The sequence below is a fragment of the Cynocephalus volans genome, chromosome 6 (assembly GCF_027409185.1).
Source record: "Cynocephalus volans isolate mCynVol1 chromosome 6, mCynVol1.pri, whole genome shotgun sequence".
Lineage (NCBI taxonomy): Eukaryota > Metazoa > Chordata > Mammalia > Dermoptera > Cynocephalidae > Cynocephalus > Cynocephalus volans.
Window position 1 is genome coordinate 96,655,804 of NC_084465.1, and position 19,798 is coordinate 96,675,601.

Sequence of the window (19,798 nt, forward strand, 5' to 3'; positions counted from 1 at the left end):
CTGAACTCTCCCACTGCTGCACTGTCTTCCAGTGATTTTCTCTGTGGACGTGTCTCATTTCATGGTCTCTAAAGCACTCTAGAGATTAAGCCATTTGTCCAAATGATGAGCTTTATGTTTCTCCTGCTGTGGGGCTGTTTTAGTCTGTTTAGTGCTGTTAAAACAGAAACACCTGAGACTGGGTAATTTATAAAGAACAGAAATTCACTTCTTATAGTCTGGAGGCTGAAAATCCAAGATCAAGGTGCCAGCAGTTTCAGTGTCTGGTGAGGGCTGCTCTCTGCTTCGATGGTGCCCTAAACACTCCTCCAGAGGGGACGAGCACTGAGTCCTCACGTGGCAGAAGACGGGAGGGCAGGAGAGCCCGATGCTGAGTGAAGCCTCTTTTATAAGGGTCTAAATCCCATTCACCAGGGAGGAGGCTTCTGGCCTGGTCACCTTGTAAAGGCCTCACCTCTTCATGCCATCACATTGGCAACACCTGGATTTTGGAGAGGACACTTTGAACCCATAATGGGGGTCCTTGCCTCTTTGATATCCATGTACTGTGATAGTTCTATTCCTGAATTTTGTAGCAACAAAAATTTATCCTAATTAAAACCTAAGCTCTAGGGATGTGAGGTTGATAAGAGCTGTGAAGAGCATCTTGCTTGTCCACAACTGGACCCCTTTCTCCTTTCTTGGAAAGTATCCACATTGCGCAGAAAGAAGCTTTGTTTTAACCCCTGTGCTTGTCCTGTGGGCTGTATTCTGCAGCATGGGAAAGACTTTGAAGCCATCCAGAACAACATCGCTCTGAAGTATAGGAAGAAGGGCAGGCCTGCGAGCATGGTGAAGAACAAGGAGCAGGTCCGGCACTTCTACTACCGCACCTGGCATAAGATCACCAAGTACATCGACTTCGACAATGGTGAGTGTGCCCTGTGGGCGGGGCTGCCCTGCTCTGCGTGGTCTCCCCACGTGGCCATGCCACCTGGGATGTCCTTGCTTGGTGCGTTGGCAGGTGGTGTGCCTAGAAAGTGCTGGTCGGACTGAACAGCCAGGAGGCTGCCTGCATCTGGGCTCCAGGCCTCTCACCACTGGTTTTCTAACTTGTGTTTTGTGTTCCTGATGGCCCGAGTGTGTGTGGGTTCTGGTCCCTGGTTCACCTCGGGCCGGTGTCCCCTCATCAGAGAGGATACTGTGGCCCAAGGAGGAGAGCTGGACTGTGGGCGCACAGGCAGGCTGTAATCAGGCCCCTCCTGTGCCAGCCTTTCTCCCCCAGGTGGGGGCATGTTGGGGGTGAGAGTTGGGCAGAGCCTGGCACTGGTCTGCTGGGGGTGGCCAGCTGGTATGAATGCACATTTGCGCAGTCCTATCTTCCATCTAAGTGACTAAGTCGTCTCCTGGTGCACCTGCTCCTGGCTCCGAGCTCCCTTCCGACCCAGGACAACCGGAACCACATTGCTCCTCCTCCAGTCCCTTGCCTCCACCACTCCTGCTGTGGCCTCTTGGCCATTCACTATGTCTTGACAACAGTGTGCATTGGCGTCACCTAGAGCTGTGGGCATAGCTGATGCCCAGATCCCCTGTCCACTTGGGCAGAGCTCTGCAGAGGCCAGACCTTCCTCCACATGCTGTGGCTCTGGAGATCCACTGGAGGTGGCTGTCAGTCTCCACACGTGGGGCATCCCTTGATCCGAATTGGTGGGTGTTTTGCTAATGCTGTTTTCTTTGCTTGCTTGCTTTATCCACGTGACCACTAGCATGAGATTTTCTGCTGATTTTGTTGAGCTGTGGCAAGTCAACACAGTTTTGATCTTTTTCCAGCTGTCACTGCGGCTTCTGCATATCTGATGGCTGTGCTCGCTTTTAGTGCTCAGGTCACTAATTTATTTGCAAATCTTGGCACTGGTTAGGTCCCACTGAGTCCAGGGCTGTCGTGGTTAAGGGGTTTGCAGTGCACACCCTTCCGCCTTCCAGAGGGGCACAGGTGGTGCTCTTACTGTCTGGCTCTTCTGTGTCATCTTTCACATTTCTCTTTTCTTGTTTTATCATGTTCTTTAGTGACTTTCTGAACGTCAGTCCTTGAGAGCAGGGTCACCATGCACTTTAATGGATCTTGAAAAGCTCTCTTCACACTAGGCAGCCAGAGAGGATTGGAAGGCTGCTTGGTGGATGTAGTGTGGAGAGGGATGAGGTTCCGCCAGCCAGGATCACGCCTGCTCTGCTGTTTACCAACGCCCGACCTCGCCTTTGTCCTGTGTCAATTCCAGAGGCTCTCGAAGCAAATGTTTCTTCTCTAGTTCTGTTGCCTTCTCCTGCCGTACAATCTCCTAAGCACAACCCCCATAACCCACCCCACCCACCGTGCCTGGAGGCGACATTCATCTACAGCCCCACCCTCCTGGATGCTGTGTGGGATCAGAATGTTGCGTAACCTTGCTTCCTGCTCCCTTCTCCATGTGGGGCCCTGTGCTTCCCCCTTTCCTCTCCTGATCCTCACACGGTGGGTCCCTGAGTCTTGGTGTTCCCTGTGTCACCTTCTTGTGGTTCCGGATGTGGTCCCATGAAGTGCCTCCTTTCTTTTGAGTTCTTGGCTCCCCCGAGGCTCTGATGGGTCCTGACCATCTTTCCAAGCTGGCAGCCGCCTGTCAGCCACATGCAACCAAGGCCACCTGCCTCTGTGTGCTGGCACTGGCAGTGGCCTGGCACCAGTCAGGCTTCTGCCTGCAGGGGGACATCCCACCCAGCTGAGAGCCTCAGGTTGGAGGTCACCAGGACACTCTGGAGTGGTGTGGGTTACTTTATGCAGTCGCATTGCAGAATGGCACCATTTTTTATACATTATTCATGTTTCTAGTGGTGCTTTTGAATTTGCTGGAAACAAACGCACCGTCTGTGGTTTATTGCATGTCTGAGTCACTAAACAGAGTAGGAACCAAAGCAGTGGCGAGCAAGGAGCAAGGAGTGCCAGGGCTCGGGCTGGGATGGTGTGGCGCAGGCCCAGCCACAGCTCATCCCTGAGCAGCAGAGCTTCACTCCGTCGTTGTTCTGGGGCTGCAGCCTTTGCATGTTTCGGCCTGGGATGTCAGTAGTTCTGTTAATCAAGCGTTGTTTCCACAGGGATCACAGATCCCTGACCACTGCATGTCATTGCAGTGGGTCATGTCCACGCGCATCCCCTTCTCTCTGCGGGTGTCTAGGGTTGGTGCGGACTTTGTTTCACATACTTGAAGCTCTGACAAGGCAAGCTCTGCCCCTTGCCTCTGAACCCACGGGAGCTGTGCCCTGGGGAGCCTGGTGGCTGGGCCCAGGATCCCCTCTGGAACCCGCTCTGTCCGGGGCCGCTGCTCCCCTTGGGCCCCACTTGCCTGCTGGCCACTTGCCTGAGCTGTTGTTTTCTTCTTTCTGGGTTGTGGGCTTTTTTCTTTTTGTCATTTCAAATAGTAGGGTTTTGTTAAAATGTATTTTTAAATTGAGGTATATACTTCATGTGTCACAAAAGTTCCCGTTTTGAAATATATAATTCAGTACTCTTAAATATATTTAGAAGATTGTGCAACTGCCATCAGTGTCTAATTCTAGAACATTTTATCACCCCAAAAGGAAACCCTGTTTTCGTTAGCAGTCACTCCCCATTCCTTCCCTCCCTCCCCAGCCCATCATCTACTCATCCACTTCCTTTCTCTATGAATTTCCCTGTTCTGGACATTTCATATGAATGGAATCATACAGTTCGTGGTCTTCTGCGACTGGCTTCTTTCACTTAGCGTGACGTTTTCCAGTTTCATCCACATTGTAACGTGTGTCAGTGTGCCTTTCCTTTTTTTGGCTGAGCAGTATTCCATCACATGGATGGACCACGTTTTGGTCATTCAGCAAGGTCATGTTCTCCTTTGAGAATCCGATGAGATCTTGGGTTTTTCTCTCAGGAAAACTTTCAGGAACAGTTGGCCTGTCATGTTAGCAGAGTCACAGGCCTGCTGAGAGACGGGTGACAGATTTAATGGTCCCTTCCACTTCCTCCCCCCTGAGACCCGGCCATGCTGAATGTTCCATTTTCTCCTTCAGGGGATATTTGCTCTCCCTCTTGGGATAATTTTCTACCCCCTCCCCTTTGTTTAACTTTTTATTTTGAAAATTGCAAAAATAGCACGGTGTTCCCATACACTCTTCACCCAGTTTCCCTGGAGGTTAATGTCTTACATGGGCAAGGTACAGTGATCAAAACCGGGAGGTCGGCAGGAGCCCAGCTCTGGAGTGTTCCTGTACATGGAGCTGCCTGACCCTGGGTGTCTGTGCTTCCACGTTTCTGAAGCTCTGTGCTGCTCTGTCTTTCAGTGTTCTCCCGAGGGCTGAAGAAGTCATCGCAGGAGCTGTACGGCCTCATCTGCTATGGCGAGCTGCGCAAGAAGATTGGGGGCTGTGAGTACATACGGCCCCTCCCACCAGGGCCTGATGTCCTTGTCACCATAGAACTTTAGTGCCCAGAAACGCTTCTGTGTTCCCTCAGCTTTTATCTTGAAAAAGTTTGAGTAATGACAGTTGAAGAATGTGCTGACCACCCACACACCTGCACTCGGATTCTGCAGCTGTAGACACTGCCCCATGACTCGCTCTCTCCGCACACGCACACACGCCTTCTCCTCGCTCTCCATCTGACCGTAAGACATCATGCCACACCCCTAAATCCCTCATCCCGCATCACCTGAGATCAGACATCCTCTTACACAGCACGAACCCATGATCTCACTCAAGACATTTAACATTTCTCAGATAGGTGCAGTAATCTTACCTCATTCCTGCCCACATTCGGATTTCCCAAAATGTGCCCAAACGTTAGGCAAGGCTCCTGTCAAGGGTCACTGTCCTGTGTGTGGCAGGAGTCCCCCTGAGTCTGCCCCAGGACAGCCCGTGCATTCTGATCTTGCCCAACTTTGGTGTTGTGAAGTGTCCAGGCCTTCCTTCACAAGGTGACCCTTACTTTGGACTTGCTGTCGTCGTCTCTTTAGGGCCAGATCCCTTTAGAGGTTTGCGACACAAATGCCAGGTAGGGGCTGTTCCCTGCCCAGGGCTCCCTGCCCAGCACGGCTCAAGCACACCTTGTCTGTCCTGTGGTGTTGTGGAGGTGCTCACCCATGGACCGCCTTGAAGATTAAATGAGCTGTGTGCAACCTAGTGGCTTGGTGAGCCTCTGCCTTGCCACATCCCCTAAAAAGTCACAGTTCAGGGTGGGCGTCGGAGCTGGGAGGGTCACGTGCATTGGCTGCTGTGTGTGTGCCTGGCCCGTACGGCCTCCTCTCTCTGCCAGCCATCTACTCTCCCTGACCCTCCTTCCCTGTGTGGATGGGATCCGCTCCCGTCCCTTCTCTGTGAATTGTTCCCTCCTAGAAGCCAGAGGACTTCCTTGGTGGAAGTCCTCTTGGGCCCCATCTTCCTCTAACTCTGCTTCTTGCCATCGTCCTTCTCTCTGCCCTTGCCCTGTACAGCACTGGTCATGGCGGTGTGTTGTGTGCCACTCTGTCCTGGGCATGGTGTCAGTCCCCTCTCCAGACCATCTTTGACTCTCTGTGAGTCTTTGGATCGTCCTCTCATTGGGCTCTGGCTTGTCGACCATGGGTGGCTTTCTATTGCCCCCAGAGCATCACTGGATTCCTTGACCTTTGTACTTGGACCTCAGGCCTGTCTCCCTGGCTGCCCCTCCTCTAGCAGGTGGCCTTGGTGGTCGCAGGGCTGCTCCCTGCCTCTATGGCTTAGCCTGAACGGCCCAGTGTCCATGCCCAGCCACACATCACACGACACACATTTGTGCATGCCCACATGCACTCTTGCATGCCGCGCACAAACTCAAATGCACGCTTCACGCACACCCACGTGCACTCACGCATGCCCCTGCGCGCTCTTACGTGACACACACACGTGCATGCCTGTGCACACTCAGGCTGCACACATACTCATACATACATCTCAAGCCCCTTGTGGGGCTCTGGGCGCCCACAGCCCCCACAGTCCTCCAGCTTGCTGGGGCTTCTCCCCTGTGAACCCCCCTTCCCCACATGATCAGTTTTTCCCAGGCCAGGCTCGTTGGCGCCATCACTCTGTCATGTCGTGTCTCCTGTCAGGGAAGGCGCACTTTATACCTGTCTGTGTTTCCCAGGTGCCTTCATACCAGTAGCTCTCTGGGTGCTTCAGAAATGTGTCTGGGAGCTGGGTGGTTGGAGTGTGCTTCTCATTAACATTGCTTGTTCCGCCTGTGGTCTCCAGGCCGTGTGAACACTGAGCAGCCGACTGTGAGGTTCTGCTTTCTTCTTAGGGCTTTTATACGTGTTGCCTGTGTCAAGTGTCACCAGAGCTTCCACAAGGGCTGGTGGCGTCTCCATTTAAAAAACAGGACTTGTAGGGGCTGGTCGATTAGCTCGGTTGACTAGAGCATGGTGTTATAACGCCATGGTTGAGGTCTTGGATCCCCATGCTGACCAGTCTCCGAATAAAGGACAAAAAGGACTCGAGGACACTCTCTAGTTTGGTGGAGTTAAATGACATGTCCCTTTGCTAAGCCAGTGACAGGCACAGTCTGCACTGAGGCCTCTGATTCTTTGCTCTGGAACAGGGCGAGGTGGGGACAGAGCAGCTGTGTGTGGCCAGTGTCTGAGTCCTCATGATCTTCTGCGGATCCAGGGCCCTCCCTGCCTCCCTCCCCTTGACCTGCCACCTCCTTCTTACCCTTTGGATCTCTTCTTGAATGTCCACGGCCCCCACACAGGCTGGCCTCCTCATCATGTCCCCTTGTGCTGTCGTCCATCGCACTTTTAGGTGTGTGTGGCTTATGCCTGTCCAGGGCGGGGCTGCATGTGGTTCCTTTGGGGTGAGTGGTGCACACGTCCACACTTCCTGCTGCTTTTCCATTTCCATCTGGTGTCCCTCCCCTTTGGTCTGAGAAACTTTCTCTATTTCTTGTCATGCAGTTGTGCCAGCTATGAATTCTTTCAGTTATCAATTATTTGAAAGATCTTTATTCTTAAAAGATACTCTTCCTGGATATAGAATTCCAATTGTGGATAGGTTTTTTCTTTCATTGCTCTTAAGCTGTTGTCCACTGTCCCTGGCCTGCATGGTTTCTGGTGAGGGGTCAGTGGTCATTTGTGTCCTATTCTTATGCGTGAAATGCATTGTTGATCTCCAGCTGCTTTTATAACTTTGTCTTTGTCTTTGGTTTTCAGCCTGGCTGTATGTTTGTGGGTTTTTTTGTTTTTTATCAAACATGCAGAAGAGTTCAAAGAATTTTACAGTGAGCACCCAAATACCCACCACCTGGATCCTCCCCCTACCTTTCTACTATGTTTTCTCATGCATCTCCAGGACAGTAAAAAGTACCGAAAGTTTGGAGTAAATGGGGCATCTGCTCTGTCTGCTCTGGAAAACACAGGGTGTCCGACTTATTATGCAGCAGACCCAGGGGGTACGGGACCAGGGTCAATACAAGGACAGGGTCAGGTACAGATCCCAGCAGGAAGTATGCACAGGGAAGGAAGCAGGGTCAAATGAGCAAGGTGGGTAGGGGGTGGGCAGAAGTGCAGTGGGATCCAGGACCCTGGGGGAGAGACCCGCCGTGCAGAGGTGTGTGGTAGCCAGCAGAGGACTGCAGGCACGTGCACATCCAGGCGGGCGGGGTGCACAGACGGCAGGTGCTTCCAGGGCAGCCGACACACTGGCTTTACTTTGGAGGAGGGGCCACAGCTCCCAAAGGGGTTTAATCATGGAAGACCTTCACTGTTGGGGTGTCTTTGACAGCTTTCCTGCTGAGTCCCTCACGGTCTGTTTGTTTGTTTTCCACTGAAAGGTATGGACGACAAGAACGCGTCAAAGCTGAACGAGCTCATCCAGGCTGGGTAAGTCGGGCCTTGTGTGCATCGCTGCCATGCCTGTGTGCTCATGTCTGCTCACTCAAGTGTGGAACTTGAAGTGTGTGTGGTTTTTTTCCCTTTTCTCACCAAGGACCCTCAGAGGTAAAACTCAACATGCTCTCAGTGGTGTGTTCTGTGGGAGTCTGTCCCCGCCCTGGGGAGGGTGTCCCTGCCTCCCTCTTGCCTGTGGTTGTCCTGATGTGGCCCTTGGGGTCTTGCTTTCTCGTCAACCTTTGTACCTTTGATAGGGTCTGTTCGCCCAGCTTCTAGAAACCCTTTCCTTCCAGTTGCACTTTTTCTAGTCTCCTCCTGTGCCACTTTTGATGGCTTTTCCTGCTTCTGCTGTCCCGGATGCCCCTGGAGCCAATGTGCCCCTCCAACCTGCTCCTCTCCTCTCACCCTCCTCACTTCCCAGAGTTCCCATGTTCTCCCCTCACACAATTCACAGGACCCAACTGCTCAGCCCTGTGCCTTCTGGCCGTGTCTGCTCAGACATGTTGCCTATGCCAGGAACTGACTGTGTGAAGATGCCCCCTTTGCCCAGTCGCTGTGTCCTCCTGGGAGCACCACTGTGACCTGCCGGCCTGGACTGTGGACTGAGGCTGGGGTCCTCCTTTGCTCCCAGGCCCCCCTCATGCTGCCGAGTTGGTCCCTGGGCAGCACAGTGTTGCATGGTACAGATGTGACGCAGTCAGTTTATCTGTTCCCTGGTGTTTATGACTAAGCGGCGCTTAAGCCTCTGCCTCCAGGAATTTGTGGGAACATGGGGTTTCACTTCCCCGTGTGAGTCCCTGGGAGCAGGAGGACGGCGTGCGTCTGACTTCACAAGGAAGTCTACGCCACTCTCCAGCGGAAGCTGCAGCCGTTCCCCGTTGCTTGCTGTCTTTGCTCCTTTGAGCCATCCCAGTGCCATGAGGGTGTCTTGGTGTGGCTTTGATGTGCACTTCCCCAATGACTAATGATGGTGAGCTTTTTCCTTGTGCTCATCTGTCATCGGTGTGTCTTGGTCAAGTAACTGTTCAAATCTGGTGCCTGTTTTTTTGTCATGGAGTTTATGGAGCTCTTTGTATATTCTGGACATAAGTCTTCTGTCATATATGGGATTTGCACATGGGTTCTCCCTGTGCGTGGTCCGTCATTTCACACTCTTCTCAGTCTTGCCCAGAGCAAAAGTCTTCAGCTCTGGTGAAGTCCAGTTTGTCATCTTTTAGCATGGTATCTGAGACCTCCTTGCCTAATCCAAGGTCATGGAGATATTCTGCATTTTCTCGTAGACATTTGACGTTTAAATCCATGGTCCAGGGCTGGCCCATGGCTCACTTGGGAGAATGTGGTGCTGATAACACCTAAGGCCACAGGTTCGGATCCCTGTGTAGGGATGGCCAGTTAGCTCACTTGGGAGAGCGTGGTGCTGACAACACCAAGACAAAGGTTAAGATCCCCTTACCGGTCATCTTTATAAAATAAATAAATAAATAAATAAAGGGATGGCCGGTTAGCTCACTTGGGAGAGCATGGTGCTGACAACACCAAGACAAAGGTTAAGATCCCCTTATCGGCCATCTTTCTTTCTTTCTTTTCTTTCTTTCTTTCTTTCTTTCTTTCTTTCTTTCTTTCTTTCTTTCTTTCTTTCTTTCTTTCTTTTCTTTCTCTTTCTTTCTTAAATCAATCAATCAATCAATCAATCCACAGTCCACTTTGAATTAACTCTTGTGTATGATGTGGAGTTGAGGCCAAGGCTCGTTCTCTGCCCGTGGGTGCTGGGTTGTCCCCACGACATCTAAGAGGACGTTCTTCCCTCTGAGTTGCTTTTGCTTGTTGTCAGAGGTCGATTTGCTGCCCTGTGCAGGGCTGCTTCTGGACCTTCCACTCTGCTCCATCAGTTCACATGTCTCTTCTTTCACTAGCAGACATTAGTTTTTAAAGATAAGCAAAAAACCTGTAAAGGTGAAACAGACATGGAGAAAAATCAGAAAGAGGCCTGTGGAAGACGAGTCCTTGATCGAAGACCAAGAGCAAGTGGAGTGTTTAACTTCCTGTCCATACTTCCCCTGCAGACCTTTCCAATTAACTGCGAATCTCCTTTCAGTTGTAGGGTGGCAAAATTAAGTAGTAAATGAATTGAGAAAAGGTCTAACTAAAATTAAATCTTACTTGTTCACAGATCTAGAGGCATAGAATTTAGCACGTGCTTATTAGATTTATCAAGTAGCTTTGTAGAAAAGAAAATAAGTCTCACATCAGAAAGGAAAGCCAGACTCCTGTGCATGTAGCGGAATTACTCTGGGATCTGTATCAGGGTGTTGCATGGGGAGGGTTCAGACAGAACCCTTTATATATCATTATATTCAATTAGAAATCAGGTCATGATGCTTCCACAGACAGTGCCTCTTAACCCTCGGTGCCCTGGGAAGTCCCAGCCTGGCCTGTCTTTCGGCTTCGGGGCTGGTGTGAGGCTGGGGAGGTACGGACATGCCGGGCTTGAGAGTCCTTCTCGCCTGGGAGCTTGAACCTGGCTGTTTAACTTGCACAGTGCCCAGCCTCAGGCTGGTCACAGGACCACCATTTGAGAGAAAAGGAAAAGGATTGTCATCTCAGAGTGATTACCCAGTAATAAAACAGGGTGCCCTCAGTTTCATTGAAGGAAAAAAAAAAGGAAGTCACAGAGTAGCAGTTTAACGGAAAATGTGATTATCACAAACACAGGTGCCACATGACCCAGCTTCGCCTGTGTTGAGAGTCTTGCCTGCTCCTGTTGTGTTGGGGGCCGATGGAAAAAAAATGATGAGCAGAGAAGTCGCCTTGTTTCCAGAGTGCTTTACTGGAGGAAAGTGTTTAAGAACGAACTCCATGCTTCACTATTGTGCTTTCGAAATGTCCCCTGAAGCTCTGCCCCATGTCATAACAAAGTTGCCGCAGCTCCTGCTGCCTGCTTGTGTCACCTGGGTTAAGGCAATCTGAGAAGCTCCTCTCTGGGCTGGCTGGTTAGCTCATCTGGTTAGAACATAGCCTTGTAACACCAAGGTCAGGAATTCGGATATGGGATATGGGGATACCGGCCAGCTGCCAAAAAGAAAAAATCTCGTCTCAGCAGAAACTGTTGTTTCATGCAGACTCTCTCTCTGGATTATCCCCTAAACAGAAAGGGACAGGGTGGATGCTGGCCTCTTGAGGTCTTGCCTCTTTGCTGGGCTCTCCAAACCTCCAGCTGCTCGTGGGTGTCCAGCATTTGATTTCCAGTGCAGAAAGAGCCAGCCAGTCCTTGGCTTGCTGAAGACTTAAAGGTTGTGGGGGCGAAGATGAAATCCACCATGCAGGGAATTGAGATGCCATGATGCCAGAGTTAGAGCCTTTTCCTGTTCAAGAAGAAGGGGGCTGTGGCTTGATTCTTGAGAGGTGGAGATGGCAGTGACGCCCCCTTCTCCTGTCCGAGGCTGCTGGAGCTGGTGTCCCCTCTATGGGACAGGCGTGATGCAGAGGGCTCTTCCAGTCAAACCAGGGGGCGTGTACTCAGAGCCCCTCCTGCCGCGTTCCATTATGGACCACCATTCACATTTTCATCTGCAATTTTAGGCAGCATTGTTTTAGAATAACATTTTTAAAAATTAGACAAGTAACATATAAACACATTTGTATAAGTTTCTCAGACAATACAAACATATGTAAAATATGAGGGCACTTCAGAAGTTCATGTCAAAATTCGTATTATCTTTCAACTCTGTTTTTCTTTGAACTTTTTGAGGCCCCTTGTGTAAGACCCTCTCAACCACCCCATCCTACTCCCTTCGCCAAAAACAACCACTTATGATTTCATGCGTGTTCTTCTGAATTTTTTCTTAGGAATTTTTGTGCATAAGTGTGTATAAATATAAACATATGTAGATACGAATGTATAATTGTTGTAGATTTTTAGAATCATACCATATGCATTCTGTAAATTTTTCCACTATTTCTTAGAAGTTGAATAGCAAGTACAGAAGCAGCTCTCTTACCTGACATGATCACAGCTGTGAATTGGTCCGCTGAAAAAGTTAAAGCAGAAATTCATACAAACAATATGCATATACCTTGAGCATTTTGTAAAACATACAAACCCATGTTCATTCACCATCCATTGGGTGGCTGGCTGTGAGCGCTCCAGGCCCTGCCTGTGTGGTTTACAGAGGGACTAGGGGACAAGGTTGATGCCATGTGGCAGTCATGTAGAGGTCATGTAGTAGTAGACCAAGAGCTTCTGCTATGAGGGACTGAGGCGGAGGAGCACACAGAGAGGAGAGGTGAAGAGAAGGGCGGCTGTGCTATGGGGGCTGCAGTGCCCTGCACTTCCCAGGGCACGGGACAGCTGTTGCTGCCTCAACAAGTCCCTGTGCACAGCAGGCATCCCTTGGCATGTGAGGCATGGTTGGGAAAGCAGCGGGACGTCGAATCACAGTGTTGTGACTTTCACCACGTGGGGTCATGCGGGAGCCTCATGTGGGCTGGCAAGGAGAGCCTGGAGGCCAGGTGGACATTGGCAAGGCCCCTCTTGCTCTAGCTCCATGCACTTCAGACATACTGGCCCTTCCTTCCTTCCTGCCATTCATCCACAGGCCTAAGAGTTTCTTCAAAATTCTTTTCCCAGGGCCACCACGGTACGTTACAAAGGGAGAAACCTGCGGATCAAAGCACCCATGTGCCGGGCCCTAAAGAAGCTCTGCGATCCAGATGGTATGTGAATGATGTGGGAGGGGTGCACGACCTGTAGCTCATGTGGCCAGAGGTAGCATCTATTCTATCCCATCTAATGATGGACAGGCTGAGATGGAGATGTTGCCGCTGCGAATGCTTTGTGTCTGACCCTGCTTCATCTCAGTCTTGCAAAGGGACAGCTCGTGAATTTAAATGCTCTGTGTTACAGCTTTGTCTGCTAAGTCAAGTTCAGCTCAGAAGCCATGGAGCATTCAGAGCAGTCAGCATGGTCAGGGTCCAGGCCCTGGCAGCCTTTCTGTGGCTCTGCCTTTGCAGATGCACAGGTGGCCCCTTTGGATGCCCTCCCTTGCTGGGGTCCCTCTGGTGTGCTTGCTTTCTGTCATGAGGTGGTCTGCCCACAGCTCTCTGATTCTATGGGTTTTCTGGCCAAGCACTTTGGTTTCTGCCTCAAGGCTGGTCTGTACTAGGCTTTCACAGTCCCTCCCTGTCACAGGCTTGAGTGACGAAGAGGACCAGAAGCCAGTGCGCCTGCCCCTGAAAGTCCCTATAGAGCTGCAGCCACGGAACAACCATGCCTGGGCCCGCGTGCAGAGCCTGGCCCAGAACCCACGCCTCAGGTAACCAGCCTTTAGTGTGATTAAGAGGGGATCTCAGCTGCCTGAGCAGGGCTCTCAAGGCAATGTGTGGGTTTCTCTCAGGAACTCCCAGTAGGACTCAGTTTTCACTCCAGTACCCTGACGTCACAGGAGGGCAGGTTGTGGGGGGGACTGCTGGCAATGGGGGCCTCAGACTCGGGGGGCCTGGGAACACTGAGGTCCCCCCTGGGCTGGGGTCTCAAGGGCTGTGTGCAAGCCATAGGAGGATGTGGTGGTGAGAAGGTTGAGTGGCTGCAGAGCCTTCCTGTCATCTTTCCCCATAAAGTCCTTACCTCTCCTAGTGGCTCCCTGAAGATCAGCATCTAATTTATGCACAGGGTACCACCATGTGTATGGGCCATTTTCCATTTGTACCTTTAAAAGAAGTGTTTAAATGGGGTAAAATTCACATGACATAAAACAAACCATTAGCCATTTCATTTTATTTTTGTTATTTATTTTTCGGGGGCTGGCCAGTACAGGGATCCAAACCCTTGATCTTGGTGTTATATCACCATGCTCTGACCAACTGAGCTAACCTATTAGTCGCTTTTTTGATTTATTTGTTGGTTGGTTTGTTTGTTTAATTTTTATTTATTTATTTATTTATTTATTTATCTATTTATCTATCTATTTATTTATAAGATGACCGCTAAGGGGATCTTAACCCTTGTCTTGGTGTTGCCAGCACCCCACTCTCCCAAGTGAGCCACAGGCCAGCCCCTATTAGGTGTTTTAAGGTGAACAATTCAGTGGCATTTAGTACATCTGCAGTATTGTGCAGCCTCTACCTCTGTCTGGTTTCACAACATTTTCATCACCCCAAGGGAGACCCTATGCTCATCACTCCCCGAATCTCTCCTCTCCCCAGCCTCTGGCCACGACAGGCTGCCTTCTCTCTCAGTGGGTGAGATGGGACCATCCACAGAAGCCTCCTGTGTCTGGCTTCTTCCACTGAGCACAATGCTTTCAGGGTTCACTGTGTTGTAGAACGTGTCAGTGCTTCATCCCTTCCATTTGGATTAATTAGTGCTATGCAGATCCAACTTTCCTGAACCCAAAGGAGCTAATGAATGGGACGGTGGACTGCACCAGTGTCCATGTCCTGGCTGAGATCCTGTACTCCACTGAAAAGGTTAATTTTCAGGAAAAAGAGCTGATGGCCCTGCTGGTGCCCACTCCCTGGTGCCCCTTCTGTGGCAGCAGCCTCCCTTCCTCCTTCTCCATCTCTGTAGGATGATCGTGGAGCTGCACCGAAAGGTCTCCAGCCTCATCGAATTCCTGAAGCAGAAGTGGGCGCTCCACGAAGTGCGAATTGTATCTTTTTCTGACTAAAGCAAACCTCCAAACTCCGCAGCAGCTGCTGCGTAGGGACGGGGTCTTGCTTCCTAGTACCTGTTGTTGTGGGGCCCCTTGGGGCATAGCAGCTGTGCCTGGCAGGTGAAGAGCTGGAACTAGAACCCGGAGCCCTTTGTCCCTTGCATTTTGGGTATGGAGCCCCCCATATGGAGTCCTTGCAGTGTCAAGGCTCAGTCTTAGCCAGTCCTCTACACTGTCAGTGGCCAGAGCATCCCCGCCATCAGGTAGAGTGAGATGACCCTGGGAAAGCCCAGCCTTCTTTAGCCCAGCCTGGCTCCTGCCCCTGCCCATTTCCCAGACAGGCTCGGTGTGCGTCAGTGTGGGTCTCTCGAAGACGCTACGTACTGGCGTCCGCGTTATTTGGTAGTGGTGTGAGGAAAGCCCCTGGGTCAGGGGTCAGGGGTGTGATCTAAGCCCCAGGGATGCCAGGGGTTTGCATGGCTGCTGGCGAGGGCCCCAGGCACACAGTACGTGTCCAGCCGTGTGCCTGGAGAGCAGTGCCACTTCAGTGCCAGCTAGTACCAGTTGGTCCTTGACGGTGCACTCAGCGGAAGACCCTCGAGGAGCGGCAGCTGCAGGACTCGTGTGCTGCGCCCACTCAGGAGAAGGTGACGCTTCACCTGTTCCCCAGTGAGAACTGCACGCTGACGCCACTGCCAGGTGTGGCCCGCGTGGTGCACTCCAAGGCCTTCTGCACGGTGCACTGGCAGGAGGGCAGCCGGTGCAAGCAGAGCACAAAGGACGCCCATGCGCTGCCCCCAGCCCAGATCCTGGGCATCCAGAGTGGGCAGGGCACAGCCCGGGGCCAAGTGAAGTGCCCGCGGGGCAGTGCTGAGGGCAAGAGCGGGGGACGGCCTCCTCCCACCGCTGACACCTCGCAGAGCTCTGGAGAGAGCTCCCCTGAAAGTGTCCCTGGGGAGGGGGCTGCCCCGAGCCTGAGTAGCCCAGATGCTCCGGACCGGCCTCCCCCCAGGCACCAGGACCCTGAACAACATCTTGAGAAGACTCCTACAGCGGGCAGGGACGGCCCCACCCGAGAGCCGGGGCCCTTGCCATGTGCCTGTGGCCACCTCCCAGACCTGGAGGACGAGCTCTCACTCCTTGACCCCTTTCCCCGCTACCTGAAGTCCTGTCAGGACCTCATCGTCCCTGAGCAGTGCCGCTGTGCGGACACTCAGCCCGGGAGCGAGCACCCTCTCCCTGCAGGAGCTCCCTCCCCAGATGCTCCTGCTCCCCACAGCAGGGAGGCTGCTGACCTCGCCCCACTTGGCCTGGACCCTCAGCCCAGCCCTGGCCCTGGGCTCCTGCCAGATGTTTGCACTAAAGACTCAGCAGATGCACCTGCAGAGGAGCCCCAAGAGAAAGGGAGTCCCTCAGAGCCCCCACTGCCTCAGGGACAGCCTGCTGCCAGGCCCCTAAAGGAGGTCCCTGCTAGCCGGCTGGCCCAGCAGCTCCGTGAGGAAGGCTGGAACCTGCAGACCTCCGAGAGCCTTACGCTGGCTGAAGTCTACCTCATGATGGGCAAGCCGAGCAAGCTGCAGCTGGAGTATGACTGGCTGGCCGTGCTGGGCCCTGAGGACCAGGGTCCCTGCCCTGGCCCCCCGCCCGCCACTCTCCACAAGCAGCGTCTCCTCAGCTGCCTTCTGAGGCTCATCTCCACCGAGGTCAACCCCAAACTGGTAAGTGGGGCGGGGTGGCTGGGATCCCCAGCACTCAAGCACGTGTGGGTCCAGGGAGGAGAGACATGGCCGGCATCCAGGTGATGGGAGGCGGAAGCTCTTTCTTTCCCTCAAGTGGGATCTTGGGGCACTTGGTTAGGCGCCAGGAACACAGTGATGAACGGAGCAGGTGTATCTCTGTCCTGTGGAGTTTTGACAGTTATGACAACCAATAAGCAGTGCCCTTTGCACCCTGGTCATGCTCCTTGAGGCTGTGAAGCCCAGTGTGTGTGGGCCTGGGGGCAGTGTGGATGGGGCCAGGGTGACAGCTGCTGGGAGCCGAGCAGAATGTGAGCTGTTGCACGTTCCTGCAGATGGTGTGTAGTGAGGAGGACAGGGAGGACAGTGTAGTAAACGGCCTTGTAGAGCAGGAGAGGTACAGGCCAGTCAGGTGGGGTGTGGGCACAGCTCCTGGGGAGCCAGCCATTAGGCAGCTTGCTGATGTGGTCTGGGGCTCTTCTGGAAGCTCCTTATGCGGAATAGTCCCTGAGCCTGGGGGGAGGGGTCCCCTACTATACGGAGGCCAGTTAGAGCCCACAAATGGGGCACAGAAGGGAGAGCATCCCCATCCCACCCCCCCACCCCCCAAGTCTAAACAGAGAAAAAAGGTCCTAAGACAGGCTGATCCCGAAATAGCAAGCAGCATGCATGACGTGTTTCGATGTGGGTGTTGACAAGTAAGTGTAACCTCTGAGGGCTCGAACCAGGTGGCCTCCAAGGACTGGGGCTGGGGGTGAGAACCACGGGTCACAAGGAGCCCTGGGCACCGTTTCACGTTTAGTACCGCATGCGAGGGCCAAGGGCGTCCATGTGCTGGGGACAGTCGGGCAGAACCTAGCACTCACGGTGAGCCCCACCTCAGCTCTGCTGTGTACTCAGCTGGCATCTGCCCTCCCTTGCTCCCTCACCCTGTGTCTGGCATGCCTCTCCCTCAGGAAGCATGCTCCTTGTGCTTGCAAGCCGGGAGAAAGGGGGAACGTGCGCAACGAGCTTCAGAGGGGCTGCCAGAGAGGTTCTCTTGGGCGTGGTGATGGGGCCTAGCACTCAGGCACCCCGAGCCTGACATGAAGGGTGGTCTTTGCATCGGCAGTGCTGCGGGAGGGTGCAGTAACCAGACAGAAGACCAGGTTAAATGACTTTTTCAACTTTGACTGGGGGATCACAAGAGGAGACTGTGTAGAAACATGCATGTCAAAGGTCCTGGGGAAGGAGGCCTGGGCAGGCGCAGAAGGCAGCGGGAATCCTGGGACAGGCAAAGGTCCCGGCCTTGGCGCCAGTGAGCAGAAGTGGGGCAGGTTGGAAGTTGTCCTGCAGAGAGTGGCAAGGCAGCAGTAGCCTCACCTGGGACCTTTTTGGAAATGCAGCTGGTGGAGGGAGAGCTCAGCAGACTGAGGGATGACAAGCCCCCAGGTGGCTGATGCTGCTCAGCTGTGAGAACCACCAGCAGAGGTGCCTGTTGCCTGGCCCTGTGGTTCTCCTTCCCACTGCCATTTCTCACCTGGCAGAGCTGTGACAAGCAGGTGCCCCAAACACTGAGTCCCCAGAAACATGGGAGGCCAGCTAAAGTGCTTAGTCAGAGGCGGAAGAAGCCACATAGGAAGGTTTCCGGGGTCACAGGTCCCATGGAAAGGCGGAAGGGCAGGAATGGGGGCTGAAGGGCTGAGCGGGAGAGTGGGCGAGGCTTTGTTGAGAGCCTGGCACATGGGCTTCATAATTCACAGGCAAGGTTGCTCCAGGTGGGACCACCGTGGGGTAGGCACCAAGGAGAGCTGAGAAACTGGGGAATCTGGCCAAGTCTTCCCAGGGGGAGCAAGGGCACCAGGGCAAGAACAGGGATGGCGTCTCTGTGGCGGGACCCCAGGACATAACAGCTGCATCTGCACATGCCTGGAGCTTTACGCAGGCCTGTGAAACCCTGCGAGGCTAGGGCTTGGACCTGTGCTCTTGGTTGTGATTGCATTTGACTCTAGAAAGTTAATCTGTGTTTCTTTGCTATGACTCACAAGCCGAGTGGCCTGTGTGGTCATCTAGGCTGGCTTTCTTTTTTTTTTTTTTTTTTTTTTGTCTTTTTCGTGACCAGCACTCAGCCAGTGAGTGCACCGGCCATTCCTATATAGGATCCGAACCCGCAGCGGGATGGTCACTGCGCTCCCAGCGCCGCACTCTCCCGAGTGCGCCATGGGCTCGGCCCTAGGCTGGCTTTCTAATAGTGCTTTTTTAAGAGGCCAGCTGTCGCACCTGGCAACTTGAGCACTGCCTGGGGTGGTGAAGACCAGGCCACATTAGGCCCTGTCCCTCTCCCTCCACCACAGGACTCGCCCCTTGCCACCACACAGGTGGTGAGGACACGGGGTGGGCCTCGTGGGGCAGTTGTTTTTATTACTTCTCTGACCTATGATTTTTAAAACTGGCAAGCTGCCGAATGACTTTGGAGGGTATTGAAATCAGATGTCTTTGACCTCTGACTTCTGGCCTCATGGAAGCATGGTCCCTGACCCCTTCACCTTCTGAATTTCAGGGGCATTCATGCCTCCTTCCTTGGGGCTCTCATTTCAGAGCCACTTTTCATGTGCTGAGTTTGATGCTGTTTGGCCTGTTTCTGTTCCAGGCTCCAGAAGCCAATGCCATGTCCATGGCCTCGGTGAGGCCTGCCCAGGAGGAGCAGTCGACGACTCCCCCAGGGAAGATGGTGACCATCAGCTCCCGGAGCCCCCGCTGCCCTCGGAACCAGGCCACCCTCCGCAGCAAGACTTTCTCACCCAGCTCTGCACCTTGCCCCTCAGGTGAGACTCAGGCCGCCTTGGCTTTGCCAGCTTATAGTCCTGGCTGTTACACTGGGCTGAGGCTATGGGTGCAGGTGTGCCTGAGGCCTGCCCTGCTGTTCAGTAGGCCACGGCCCAACAGACAGCTAAAGTGCAGGAGTTCCCACCTCCTCGTGGGGAGGGTGAGCACCAGGGCCTGGCACTAATGATTTTGGGGTCGGGGTGCAGGAGCTGGTAGGAAGCAGCCTTTGCCAGTCTGGTCACTTGGGGGTCTTGCTTCATGAGGCCAGCAGAAGCCTCCACAATAGAATGAGATGGAGGTTTAAAGCCCCTGAGAAGGTTGATTCTTTCTAATCTATAGCAGCTTGGATTTTTTGGTTTTTTTTTTTTTTTTTAACATCTAAAGCAGGAGAATAAAGTCCTCTGTCAGGGGATATGCCAGCAGTTTAATTTAAAATCAGGGTTCATGCGCCGGCCTGTGGCTCACTTGGGAGAGTGTGGTGCTGATAACACCAAGGCCAAGGGTTCGGATCTCTATATAGGGATAGCCGGTTGGCTCACTTGGGAGAGCATGGTGCTGACAACACCAAGTCAAGGGTTAAGATCCCCTTACTGGTCATCTTTTTTAAAAGAAAAAAAAGTAATTTAAAATTAGGGTTCATAAACTGTGTTACTGGGTACATAAAACCCCAAGATAAGCGTGACCAGTTTCCCTGAGGCATCAGTTTTGCTTGCTTTTAACCTGTAGT

At 52.8% G+C, this 19,798-nt stretch overlaps 1 protein-coding gene across 4 annotated transcripts in view; it reads left to right on the forward strand.

The window, feature by feature from the left end:
* Positions 1 to 19,798, forward strand: part of CRAMP1 (cramped chromatin regulator homolog 1) — a 52,919-nt gene that overhangs the window by 17,595 nt on the left and 15,526 nt on the right. For all 4 annotated transcript variants that reach the window (XM_063100401.1, XM_063100399.1, XM_063100400.1 and 1 more), the window contains exons 4-11: positions 757 to 910; positions 4,324 to 4,407; positions 7,823 to 7,871; positions 12,508 to 12,593; positions 13,069 to 13,192; positions 14,446 to 14,527; positions 15,118 to 16,248; positions 18,896 to 19,070. In XM_063100401.1, the coding sequence (XP_062956471.1) occupies positions 757 to 910; positions 4,324 to 4,407; positions 7,823 to 7,871; positions 12,508 to 12,593; positions 13,069 to 13,192; positions 14,446 to 14,527; positions 15,118 to 16,248; positions 18,896 to 19,070 (1,885 nt within the window). The remainder of the gene's footprint in view (positions 1 to 756; positions 911 to 4,323; positions 4,408 to 7,822; positions 7,872 to 12,507; positions 12,594 to 13,068; positions 13,193 to 14,445; positions 14,528 to 15,117; positions 16,249 to 18,895; positions 19,071 to 19,798) is intronic.